This window comes from Lissotriton vulgaris, chromosome 3_2 (assembly GCF_964263255.1).
Source record: "Lissotriton vulgaris chromosome 3_2, aLisVul1.2, whole genome shotgun sequence".
NCBI lineage: Eukaryota > Metazoa > Chordata > Amphibia > Caudata > Salamandridae > Lissotriton > Lissotriton vulgaris.
In genome coordinates this window covers 11,587,691-11,600,970 of record NC_141690.1, presented here as the reverse complement: position 1 = coordinate 11,600,970, position 13,280 = coordinate 11,587,691, and the positions used below count along the sequence as shown (strand labels likewise).

Sequence of the window (13,280 nt, the reverse complement as noted above, 5' to 3'; positions counted from 1 at the left end):
GGCTCCGCCGAGGTCAGGAAGGCCGCAGCTCCACCGAAGCCCCCACAGAGGCACGGGCCCCCACCGCTGGTAATGTGGGGAGAGATAGGGCACTCCTCGATGGGCCGCTGGCAATGGGTAGTCTTGGAGCGCCGTCCGGGAGCGGCGCCGCTTGCCCCGGGTCCGGCCCTCCGGCCCGGGCACGCCAAAATTGAGGCCCCGGCCTGTCCGACGGGCACCAGGCCGCTCACCGCACCCACTCGCCTCTCCGCGCCAGATGGTCTCCGCGGGTTGTCTCGGGCACCGGACGGCTCCAGCGACGTCCGTTCAGGTCACCTCAGCCGTGGAACACACTTCGGGTTCAGGGACCAGGATAATGCCAGGATAAGTGTCGGGCCGGCGGGAGCTCTAGCAAGCCACGTCCGCCATGATCGCCCGCTAAGCCACGCCGTATTGTGCTTACTTTTAACTAAACAACCATAATGGTGGAACAAACAGCGGTTTTTCAGAAACTTGAATAGGTAAACTGAAGGCCAGGACTAGTTTTATATTAAAATGTAAGGAAACGTTTGGGGGGGGAGGGGGGTGTTACAGGACAAATGTTTAGCACCAAGTAATGCTCAAATACAGTGAAAGGAAGATTATGAGTGCTTGTAAAAGAGGCTTTTAAAGCAAAAAAAACAAAATATAAGTTGGTCAGTATTTGTAATACCTGAGCTTGATTGTTTTTGCTTTGTCGATTTGCTCGGACTTGATTTGTCAATTGAGGTTTCCTTGTCTTCAGAATTCTTTCGAGCCTATATAGAGAATCAAGGAAATACACATATTTGTATTACAATCTGATTGAAAGCTAGTGGAGTGTCAAACAATTAACAATGACACATCGTATTTACAACCCTTTGCAAAACAGACAAGTAGGTGTTTGCATCTTTCATTAGGCATGTTTCTTTCCGGAGGTTTAGCAAAGCTGACATTTCAGCTTTAGTATCATCATAAGGAACACATTACTGCATAAAAGTTGAAACCAACGTACATGCTAGGTTTGGAATAGAATAGTTTATATTTCTCTTTTACCTCGCTTCCCTTTCACCTACATGTAAATTAATCAAAAACTAAAAAACTGCATAGAAAAAACAGTAATGGGTGATAAAATTGTATGTCGGGACCAAAGATCAAGTACGATTTATTTAATTCTAACTTCTGACACGGGTAACTGTTGGACCCGGCCCTTTTGGTAGGTTCACCCCGAGACTTTTTGCTTTTTCCTAGCCTGTCTCTGGAACCTGGTGTTGGTGATTTTAGGCCTCTGCACACTTTTTCACTGTGGTACAGTGTACAGTGCGTGAGCTCTCTGTGTATGTGTGGTGAGTGACCTGCCCTCCCATAGGAATGAATGGGGAATATGTATGCCCATGGTAGTTCCTGATGTGTGGGCAGTGCAGGGTCGAGTTGGTGGTATGTGCGAACTCGTGAGATTGAATGCTGCGTAATGGTGTATGCAGCATGATTGTGTCTAGTGTAGAAGTGTCACTTTTAGAAGTTGGCATATTTGTGTAATTTGTGTCTGGCGTGTGATTGACTGAGGCTGGCTGGTGAGCCTGGCTCCAAGAGTCTGGGAGGGTCTGCCCCGGTGGTGAATGGAGTGTTTAGCATGCTGATGTGAGGGGAGGAGTGAGCCTGGGCCTGCTTGTGGATTGACCGTCTGGTTTGAGGGTCCTGAATGGGTCTGGGTTTTCCCCACACAATGCTGGCTCCACCCCCTGGGGTGAGTCTGATGTCCCTAGCCTGGCCAGTGAAAGGAATTCCCTATAACCAGTTCTAGCTGGTTCTCACACTGCCTGCACCCTTTAGACAAAGGATTTTGGGTATAACAAGGGTACTGTGACACTCTAAAAATGTTCTTGTTTCTGACTTGAATCTGCCAGGGGCGTGCTGCTGCTTGGGCCCAGGGGAATCCCTGGGCCCAGCCCAGCCCCTGGACACCTGATGGACTTTCCTGGATGCCTGCAGGACTTCTGGGGGACCCCTCTGCCTTGCCTGGGCTGATTGGGGGGACTTTGCTTTGCCCCTTGGAATCTCTGGGACCTATGGCAGCATGGAGAAGCTGCATTTTCCTGCAGAGACCTTTTTCTTGCCTTTACCCAGGCTTGTTAAAGCCTAAGAGCTTGGGAGCGCTTGATTGGTATTTATAGCGCCTAGAAGCGCTGTATTTCCCCCCTGAGCACCTGGGAGCGCTCTATCTGTTTTCTAGCGCTTTGGAGCGCTTTATTTCCCCCAGCACTTGAGAGCGCTTTATTTTTGCCTTATGCCCGTGTTTGTGTTTGATTTTTACTCAGTACGGGAGCCCACCCCGCTTATCCTGCCTGTTGGTGACGTTGATTTAAATTTATAAGAAGTTCCGCTTTTCACCGCCGCTGCCCGGGACTGCCAAAGGGGAAACCGAAGGAACAGAGTCCTGATTGGCTCAGAGCGACGAGCCCCCTCAGTAATTGCAGCGCTGTGATTGGCGGGCCGCGGGAGGCTCGCCCTGGAAGGCCGCGCTGTGATTGGTGCAGCGCTGGAGGCTGCCCCGACGAGCCGCGCTGGGATTGGCCAGCGCCCGGGAGAAGTGGAAAGGAACATGGCGGCCTGGTCGTAGGGGCTCCCGTGTGCTGGAGTGAGCCCCGGGAGAAGACGTGCAGCCGGTCGTCCTGCGAGGGGTGGGAGGCGCAATGCCGGTGCCGACCTCCGCGCTGCTCGCCTGAGACCCCGCAGCCCAGCCGCGGAGAGGAGAAGCTACCGCACCAGGAGAGCCGGTGAGTGTAAAGGGCGGGGAGAGCGCTGGGCTGGTTCAGCGAGCCGGCCCGGCGAGAGAGGCTCCGACGTCTTGAGAGCCTTCTGGTTTGGAGCCCCGAGGCTCCGGGGGCATGTTGGAGATTTTGAGTCCCTCAGAGAGGGACTCCAACGAGGGGGGAACCGTGTTTAGAGCCCAGAGAGGATCCAGTGGGTAGTTCCGTTTCCGCTCCAGCAGAGGGGCCATTGTTTGCAGAGCCCCCAGTGGGGGACTCCAACGATAGGGAGAATTTGTGTCTAGAGTCCCGAGAGGCTCTGGGGTCCATTTTTAGTTAGAGGGGGCGCCGGGGCACATTGCCGGTGCCCGCCCCCTTCTGCCTCCGAGGGACTCCAACGAAGGGGGCCATAGTTGTTGACGAGCCCCGAGAGGCTCGAGGCGCCATTGTTTTCGGAGCCTGAGGGCTCCATGGGCCATAATTGTTTAAGAGCCTCTGTGGCTCCAACGTTGGGCACGTGTTATGCCAGAGCCTGTGTGGCTCCAACGTGTGTAGAGTGTTTTCAGAGCCTGTGTGGCTTCAGCAGTGGGCGCAGTTCGCGCCTACGGGTCAGTGAGGACCCTGTCGCAGTTTGAAGTTCCCAGCTACCCAGCAATTAGTGGGCAGCTGCACCATTTATGTCTTGTGATGGTTCCCAGGGGCCCAGCAAGTAGTGGGCACCTGCAACGTTTAGGTTTTGCGCCGGTGGCGCACCCCTGACTGGCGCTGCATTGGCAGCGCGCCCTGACATTCTGGACACAGGGCTCTTTAGTCCCTTTATTAGATGGGGGCGGGTATGTGATTTTATTTAGGCGCAATGTGATTATCTATTCCATGGTAATTGCCTAATGTGAGTTTTGCGCAATGTGATGTGGTGTTAGGAAATGTAATGTATTTAATATGATTACGCACCTTGTCTTACACCTCAATGTTTTTAGGCATCATGTGTTCTTGCGCTATTGAGTTATGTTCTGGCACCTCTGAATGTTAATATGCATCATGTGTCTTCCTTCCTTCCTTACACCTCTGAATGTTTTAGGCATCATGTGTTTTCTCAGGTACCTCTGAATGTGTTTTGATGCATCATGTGCCTTGTTATGACACCGCTGAATGTATGTTTTATGCATCATGTGTTTTTCCTTCCCTACACCTCTGAATGTTTTTATGCATCATGTGTAATGTGTTCTTGCTTATACCCCTAATTGTATTGTGATACTTAGGTGGTGGTTCTTTCTAGTACAGGTGGCCCTAGTGAGGTCCTGGTTCCCTGCGTGACATTCTCCTAAGGTGTTTAGGGTTGCGTAGGTGGTACCTACCTGTTCCCAGTAGTTACTGGATGTGATCTATAACTGTTATTTTGTGCTATACTTATTCTAAGTTCTAGAAGTGCTATTTCTAAAAGTGCTGATTCTGACAGGCGCCCACGTGGCCCTGTCCTGTGTAAATAATCCCTTGTGAATATTGCCCGTGCAAGTTGGCACAATGTACATGTGTGATTCTATCTGATGTGTTTTGACAATACAGAAATTATTTTTTTATAACCTTGTGTGGAGTTCCTTTTGTGGTGTGCCTAGGATGTTGTTGCTGTTGTGTGCTGACGCAAATGCTTTACACATTGCCTCCGGGATAGGCCTGTCAGCTCGTGCCAAGCTACCAGGGGGTGAGCAGGGGTTATCTTGGCGTGTGACTCCCTTGCCCTGACTAGAATGGTGGTTTCTGCCTGGCTTTGGCGTCAGCCTTAGCCTACCAGAAATAGCCAGTTCTAACATTGGTGGTCAGCGGTGTGGATTAGGACTCGTGTTTGCGCAGTGCCACAGCGACAGCTGGCTACATTACAAAACTCTGTAGTTTATAGAGAGTCACATGTTTGGGATTATTGTTTTTGATTTTTGTTTTTCCTCAAGAGTGTCATTTTCAAATGTGTTCCTGCGCTTTATGTTTAGTGGCAGATGAGAGAAAGTGACAGGGCGGGACGCCAGTAGAGGGGGAGGTTCCCATAGATTAGGTATCCCTTGCAGAGTCCAGTGCCCAATCCCTGTTCCTGTCCCTGTGTGGGTAGATGGAAGAGAGGGAGTGTGGAGGAGAAATGACTAGCTCAGGAGGGTGATTATCGCCTGAGTGTAGTGTGTGTGTCTAGATTCCACAGTATGGTAGGATCCAGTGGTGGCAGCTTAAATGTGTCCAGTGCGTGTGAAGTCCCATTCCCAGTTCCCAGAGTATGGTGCCTGGTGCTCAGTAAGAGGGTTACATGTTGAGGGGCAGTGAGGAACTGCCTCACCAGTCTGGAGGGGGAGTGTGTGGATGAGTGGTGTGTTGAACTGGAGGAGTTGGTGTGAGTTTTTTTTAGGAGCTTGCACGTGAGGTGTACCTCTGGTGGTGTGCAGGAGGTCCTGCAGAGGCACTGGACAAGAAGGTGAATGTCTGGCGGTGTGCTAGATGTCTTGCAGAGGCATTAGGAAGTGATTCTAAAAGTAGTGGCTTGTGTATCTGATGATCCTGTGTAGGGGGAAGAGGTTCATGTGTAACCCAGCTAGGTCCCAGTAGGATGGTAGGGGTGTAGGGGCTCACGCCCTGTCTCAGTGGATGCGGAGTGAGTGTGGGACGGTGTGTCCCACGTTGGCACGAAACCCTATCTCAGGGCCTGGAGGGTTCCCTAAGGGAGCGCCAGGTCAGGGGCCTAGGCTGTACATACAGGTCATTTGAGGAGGATCTTCTTGTGTCTAGAGGACGGGGAGTGTCTGTAACCAGAACTCCGGCGGTCCTGGTGTTGAGGAGTAACCCTTCTAAGTGGAGGGTGCAGAACTCTGGAAGGGGGTGCAGAGGGACGGTGTACTTCTGAACCCGGTGCAATCTGAGGGTTTAGATCCTAGGTTGGGAGATTAGGACGCTTCCAGGTCAAGAGGAATCTGTACCAAAGTGGATCAGCTGAAGAGACTGAGGGGGCTGCCCTTGCTGTGTGATCTGGGGCTCACCTGCAGTTTGTTGTTTCCACTAAGGTAGAGGAAAGGGGACTTTGCTGTGTGCTTTGTCCCCCCACCTGCTTGAAGAGGAACTGTGCTGTGTGCTTTGTACCGCAGAAGTGATATAGTTTCAAGGTGGTAGACCAGTGATGGAGTGAGGTCCTGATCTGGTAGGAGAATTGTGTTCTGGTGTTCTGGTGGTGATTTGGTTGTTTTTTGGAGCATTTCGGTTCTCCGAAGTTTTGGGTTTGAAGGACAAGGCGTGCCTTTGTTATGATGAGGTTTTCTTAAAGGGTAACAAAATTAGGATCTGGTTACGAAGGTCCAAAACAGATCAGTTGGGGAGAGGTGTTTGGGTTTTTCTTAACAGTAGTGTTTTATAAAAATTGCTGCACAGTATTAGAGTGGGCAAACTTCAACTCAGTGTCCAATTCTAAACAAGGTGCCATATTTGTGCATGGATCAGGTCATAAGATTACCAGTTCCCAGTTAACTGTTTTAACGAAAACATGGCTTTTACTCGGGGAAAATCCTACAGCCTTTGCGACTCATTCCTTTAGAATTGGGGCAGCCACGGAGGCGGCAAGATTGGGGATGGGGCGGGAAGCTATCAGGAAAATAGGAAGATGGAAATCCAGTTGCTGTGCTCGCTATGTGCGCACATAATGCTAGCGTTTGTTCTTTTGAGCTGTTTTGTTGCTAATTGTTTTTTCCTATTTAGGTGACATTCGTGCTAATTGCCTTGGGAAAAAACAGGTGTGGATAGTGGGACATTCTTTTGTCAAGTGGGCAGTTCTCTTTGCAGAGCAGTAGATTTATGGACGAGCCCTTGGCTTACCCAGTGCAAGACATGAAGTGAGGCGGTGCGGCAAGGGAGGAATGAGGTGAGACGATCTATTTCCGACCATTGACAAAATGAGGTATGACAGAAGGCCACCAGAACTTTTGGTAATACATCTCGGCGAGAACGATTTAGTGCCCCTTTCGGGTTTAACACTGATTAAACGAATGCAGCTAGATTTGGCAGTGATAAAGAATAACTGGTTAGGCCCTCACATTGCATGGACAGAATTTATTTATTTACAGGTAGCAGTGGAGATATGCTCGAGACCAGTCGGCAATGGACAAAGCTCACAGAAAACTCAACCGGGCGATGAAAGTTTTTGGTTCAGCAATGGGTATCAGTTACATATCTCATGAGAATATCACTAGCAAAGAAGGCCACTTATTCAGGAACGATGGTGTGCACCTCTCACAATTAGGCCTTTCCTACTATTTATTGGAGCTGCGTGATTTTTTTAGCTCAGGAGCTTAATGTAAATCTATGGTGCAATGTGCAACACATATAATCACACTCATATTTGTTTCAGAGGAAGGGTGGGGACCAGGAAAACTCGTTGGTTTTCCTGGGTGGCGATGTTTGGGGGTGGGTAAGTCTGGAGCGGGCTTACCCATCCTTTTGGAACATTTAAGTAATGTGAAAGGTTTTGGCCCACTTTACCAAATTGTGTGTACATGATGGAAATAAAGAGTATTTCTAATTTCAGAGAGTTTACCTGATCTAAATAAAGTGGCCTTTTTTGCTACAGTATAACGTTTGTGGTCTGTTTATTTTGGGCGAAGAGGACAAGGACGACTCGCTGATTACAGGCGCACTGACAAATTTATAAAAAATAATAATTTAAAAGGTTCAAATAGATGTTCGCGTTACAAAGGCAAGCGCAGGCATAATCTGGGAGTCAAGGCTACGTCAATAAATTAATAATTTGAGGTCAAGGCTAAGTAGACAAGCGATTAAGTAACATATAGTTACGGTAACAGACAACTCACCAAGAAAAGGGGGTGGTCCAAGAAAGTGGGGGAGTATTGGCGCATTAAGTGCAGCTGATGTCATTTTGGGTTATGCATCAGTCTTAGAATTTCTGTAGAAATCCTTTATTAAATCTAGGAAAACCAAATACACACCCGTCAATATTTTTATATGGTCCACCCCTGAGAGTACGGAGATTCTTAGCAACAGTCCAACGTCCAGCTGTCACTTAACTCACTAACACATCACACTCGGTTTTTTACCGCACTTCGAAAATGCGTGACTGCAGGGTTTTAAGTGGGCCGGGTCTTGCCGGTGCACCGGCAGTTCTAATTGGCGGGTGCTGAGATGGATCCCTATCGGGCTCTCAGTTTCTGCCCTCGCCCACAGGATGCAAAAAACATATCTAAACTCTGCAGCAGCACCACCCTTCACAGCCTTAGATGTAACTCGTTACAGTTTTTCACAGGCTCACCTTTTCATAACTAAAGCGTTTTCAATATGCTATACAAGGAAGCCATAGTTGTTGCTTATTTATCTTATGCACCTAACAATCATTGGCAAAGCAAATAGTCCTGACTTTTTGTAGGTGCAATCAGGGCTTTAAGTGGGACAAAAACTAGTGGTGCTCTAAAAGGGGCGTGGCAAATTTCTTAAAGGGGTGTGGCAGATCTAAATAGGGGCGTGGTCTAAATCAAGATAACTAGCATTGTGTGCTTAAGAAAATCATGAATGCAAAAACAACAATTGATGGACGGAATGTTGCACAATGGCAAAACATTCGCCCCAGTCACAGATCTGGGTTTAATCCATTGTTATTTTGCTCACAACCCCCCAGTTCAGACATGGCCATATGCAAATCAGTCCTGACCCTGTGCCTCATGGGAACAGTCCAGCCCTAACTGCGAAGCCATGTCTTCCCTGGACCGGAATCAAGCATCCTAGGACCGGTTTCTGGCTATCAGCCAGGATAGCTTGATTTCAGTGGCATGGAGAGCGTCTGAGCACACCCGTCCCACTCGGGGTGACAAATGCAAAAACAACAATTGATGGACGGAATGTTGCACAAGGGCAAAACATTCAACCCCAGTCACAGATCTGGGTTTAATCCATCGTTATTTTGCTTACCACACCACCCAAGTTCAGAAATGGCCATAAGCAAAGCAGTCCTCACCCTGTGCCTCATGAGAACAGTCCAGCCCGAACTGCCCAGCCTGATGACGGCTGATAGCCAGAAACAGGTCCTAGGATGCTTGATTCGGGTCCAGGGAAGACATGGCTTGGCAGTTCGGGTTGGACTGTTCCCTTGAGGCACAGGGTCAAGGCTGATTTACATATGGCCATGTCTGAACTGGGGTGGTGTGGTGAGCAATAAAACGATGGATTTAGGCCCAGATCTCTGTAGTGGGGTGAATGTATGACATTGTTCTGCATTCTGTCCATCAACTGTTGTTTTTGCATTTGTCACCCCGAGTGGGATGGGTATCCTCAGACGCGAGTCCTGTGCTCTCCACACCACTGGAGTCAAGCTATCCTGGCTGATGACGGCTGATAGCCAGAAACCGGTCCTAGGATGCTTGATTCCGGTCCAGGGAAGACATGGCTTGGCAGTTCGGGCTGGATTGTTCCCATGAGGCACAGGGTCAAGGCTGATTTGCATATGGCCATGTTTAAACTGATTTGCATATGGCCATGTCTGTGGTGAGCAAAAAAATGATGGATTTAGGCCCTGATCTCTGTACTGGGGTGAATGTATGACAATGTTCTGCATTCTGTCCATCAACTGTTGTTTTTGCGTAAGAAATCATGAAGTCGCATCTAGCAAAGGATAATAAAATATGCAAAAAGGTATATTTATTAAGTATAAGCCATAAAATACCAAACACTTTAAAAAACATGTAAACATTATTCAAATTACTAAGAAATCTATTGCCTCCTGGAGCCGCCCCCGGCCCCTGTCACTCACAAAACAGACAGTCAATACACAACCAGGCAGAGGCACACAGAAAGGTTGAACAGGAAGATAGCCACTCTCTAAAAGTGCTATTTCAAAACTTAGAATTTAAAAATCATCGTCACTAAAGGATGTGTTATTAAATTCTGAGTTCAGGGATACCAGATTCCATATGTCTATCTTGCCGTTATGGGAAGATATGCAGGTAAACATGTTACACAACATTCCCCATGTTATCCTGTGGGCAAGATAGACTTACAATAGTGAAAAACGAAATTGGCAGTATTTCACGATCAAGACATGTTACCCACAGTAGTAACACCAAACAAAAACCGGGACGTCTGGTCACCCTACCTTTGAGGCCTGAAAATAGAGCCCCCTATAGCCCCCTTTCAAGGCCCCCCAAGAAATTGGGGCTCAGACTCCCACAGACTCCCCCCCCCTCCCAAAGAACCCTGGGTGTAATCTTACTTGTTGTATCATACATCTAGATATCATACAATGAAAGAAGCAGTAAAATACCAGTCAGCAGCACACTAAGGTAAACAGAATTTCTGCATGCCTATTTTTAAGCCACGCCCTTAATTACATTGACCACGCCCCTCAGAGATCCCCCCCCCCCCCGATTTTTCCTCCCACTTAGAAGCCCTGCGTGACTGACAGTGTATTACAATTTCAAACCACAAATACATACCTATCCCTGTTTAACTCCTCCCATTTTCACGTGTGTTAAAAACAATGAAAATAAAAAAACCTACCTTTTTGGTCTTTGGTGCCTCGTCCAGCAAGGCCAGAGTTCGGGCAAATTCCTCATCCTCGTGCAGCTGCCGCTCCAACTGTGGAAACAAGGAATTTGGTTTGGTAAGCATTTCCATGATTGAATAGGGTTAGAAAAAATATTTATTTTTTATAGAAGGCAGAAAGAGGAGGTCCAGGACGCAGAAAAAACGCTCCATTATCTGCAGCCCACTTGCTCGGACTGAAAAACAACAAACTGACGCGCAAGTAACATATAATGTTGGTGCTCTTAAAATGTATCGCCTTAATGCTACATATAACGCAGTGATCCCGCTAGTTGCAGAACAATATATGAAAATAAACAGGTTTGTCTAGAGCAATTGATAGATCTACCAGGAGAGCAAGTTAAATAATAGCTGCGGTCACGCTCTTGGTGGGAACTTTATGTAAGGCACATTCCTCTCACTTTAGAATAGCCCCTGGTGCCACACTGGATCCGGAGAACTTTGTTGTAATGCTCCCGTGCCGCTAGGTGGCGTTGTGCAGCTCCACGATAGCCCCATAGAGCCCTAGAAGTGACAGAGCAGAGGTGCACATAAGTGTCACCCGTGAGCACTGAATTAAGTCCCTTGCCGTTGCCCTTTCTGTACCCTCAAACACAGAAACATGAACACTTATGGGTTGTAATGAGCTGAGTACAGGCCTGGGACCTATTTAGATGTTAAAAAGATACCATTCCGCAGAACACTGAGGTGGCAGGGCAATGAGGGCTATGTGGTTAGATAGAAAACCCACCAGAAAGAGCATAACTTGTTTTGTGATTGATAGTTCTAAGCGTAGATTCAACTTAGAATAGATACCAAAGCAGGGCCTTCTCTGGATGAAGGATCTACAGAGCAGGCTCAGACTAACAAGTCTTGCAGAACTGAGTGGGCGAAGTGTCCTACCTGTTAGATGTGGCAGTCCAGCAGTAGTGCTTCGTGAACTTCTACACCAATGCCCATGTCGCACCATGATAAATGACAGACCAATGCAGAGCAATAGGCCACCTCGACAGGGTCCTCTTGCGCACAACCTTCCCTTTCTATGCTCACAAAACATGGATTGTCCACTTGATCAGCCTTTGTACAAACTATGCAAAAGCGAAAAAGCCCTTTCAAAGTCCAGTCGACGGAGTGCCTCTTGCTCTTTCCAGCAGGGGCAAAAAACAATGATAGAGTGATGCACTCCCTGATGTGGAAGGAAGTCACAACTTTAGGTAAGATGGTCGCCCAAGTCAATTTGTCTGAAAAAACGTGGTTTGGAGCGGTTGTACTGAGAGCTACCATGGAAACTGGCCCATACCGGAACCGCAACTTGAAGCGTGATATGTGGAAAAGTCACAACTTCTTGTGCTCAGCAACATCGAATATGCTACTTACCAGTATGCATCTGTTCTTGGCATGTAGGGCTGCTGACATTCATATCTGTGCATTGATCGCCGCCTAGTGTTGAGTCCGGATGATTGCACATTGTTGTCCTGGAAGAGTCTTCGAAGAATCACGAGATAGGTGGCTCCTCCCCTGGACTACAGTGCGCATTGGCATCCTTTCCATCCTCAGATTGTTTTTCGCCATTGTGGCAGAGATGGAGTGTAATACAGTGAGTGATGTCCATGCTCCATAGTAATTCTGAATGCTACAGCTGCTACAGGCGCCGGGGAGGAGGGTGGGCGATATGAATGTCAGCAGCCCTACATGCCAAGAACAGATGCATACTGGTAAGTAGCATATTCGGTTCGAGGCATGTGGGCTGCTGAATTCATATCTGTGCATAGATTATATAGCAGTCCTCCTATTATCGGCGGCTGCCCGTGCCAGCTGCAGCAGTTTAAAAAAGAGTTTTGAGAATAGCCTGTCCTACAGCTGCCTGCTGTCTTGAATGCACATCTACACAGTAGTGTTTCGTAAATGTATGTGTAGTGGACCATGTGGCTGCCTTACATATCTCTTCTAAAGGAATATTCCCCAGGAAAGCCATGGATGCTCCTAACTTACGTGTGGAGTGTGCTCTTGGAGGAATGGTTAGTGTGCGTTTAGCCTTTGCGTAGCAAATCTGTATACACTTAACTATCCATCTGGCTATCCCTGCCTTGGAATTGGGGTTGCCTTTGTGCTGTGGAGAAAAAGGCAACAAACAGTTGTTGTGTTTTCCTGAAATCCTTTGTTCTGTCTATATAGTACATAAGAGCTCTTTTGACGTCTAATGTATGCAGAGATCTCTCTGCGACATTTTCTGGATTAGGATAGAAAACAGGCAGTTCTATGGTTTGGTTCATGTGGAACTGCGAAATCACCTTAGGCATGAACGTAGGGTTGGTGCGTAGTACAACTCTATTTGCGTGGACCTGTATGAATGGCTCTTGAATGGTTGGTGCCTGGAGTTCAGTAACTCTTCTTAGTGAGGTAATGGCTACTAGGAAAGCAACTTTCCAGGTAAGAAATTGAATCTCACAAGAGTGTAGAGGTTCAAAAGGTGGTCCCATCAGTCTGGTGAGGACCACATTCAGGTTCCATACAGGTGATGGTGGGTGTCTGGGAGGGATCACTCTTTTGAGTCCCTCCAGAAAAGCTTTAATGGCAGGCACTCTGAATAGTGAGAGGTGCTGCCTGTTTTGAAGATTAGCTGCTATTAAGGATAAATGTATACGAATGGAACAGCATGCCAGATTGCACCTGTATAAGTGCAACAAATAACAGATAATATTTTGAATAGATGCATCCAGTGGGTCAATGTCATTATTGTTACAATATATGACAATCCTCTTCCATTTAGCCGCATAACATGCTCTGGTAGTGGGTCTCCTTGCCTCCTTGATGATGTTCATACATTCTGGTGGCAAGTCGAGGTAGCCAAATTCTAAGACTTCAGGAGCCAGATCGCCAGGTTGAGCTGTTGCGGATCTGGGTGCTGAATTTCGCCATGGCTCTGCGTTAAAAGTCTGGGTGTTAGCCGCAGTCTTTGAAGCGGAACCACGGAAAGTTCTACTAGCG

At 47.9% G+C, this 13,280-nt stretch overlaps 1 protein-coding gene across 1 annotated transcript in view; it reads right to left on the bottom strand.

Annotated features, from left to right (window-relative positions):
* Positions 1-13,280, bottom strand: part of RFC1 (replication factor C subunit 1) — a 742,181-nt gene that overhangs the window by 424,129 nt on the left and 304,772 nt on the right. Inside the window, exons 7-8 of the mRNA XM_086963975.1 lie at positions 10,269-10,346; positions 692-776 (exon numbers count right to left, since the gene is read on the bottom strand). Coding sequence (XP_086820101.1) covers positions 692-776; positions 10,269-10,346 — 163 coding nt within the window. The remainder of the gene's footprint in view (positions 1-691; positions 777-10,268; positions 10,347-13,280) is intronic.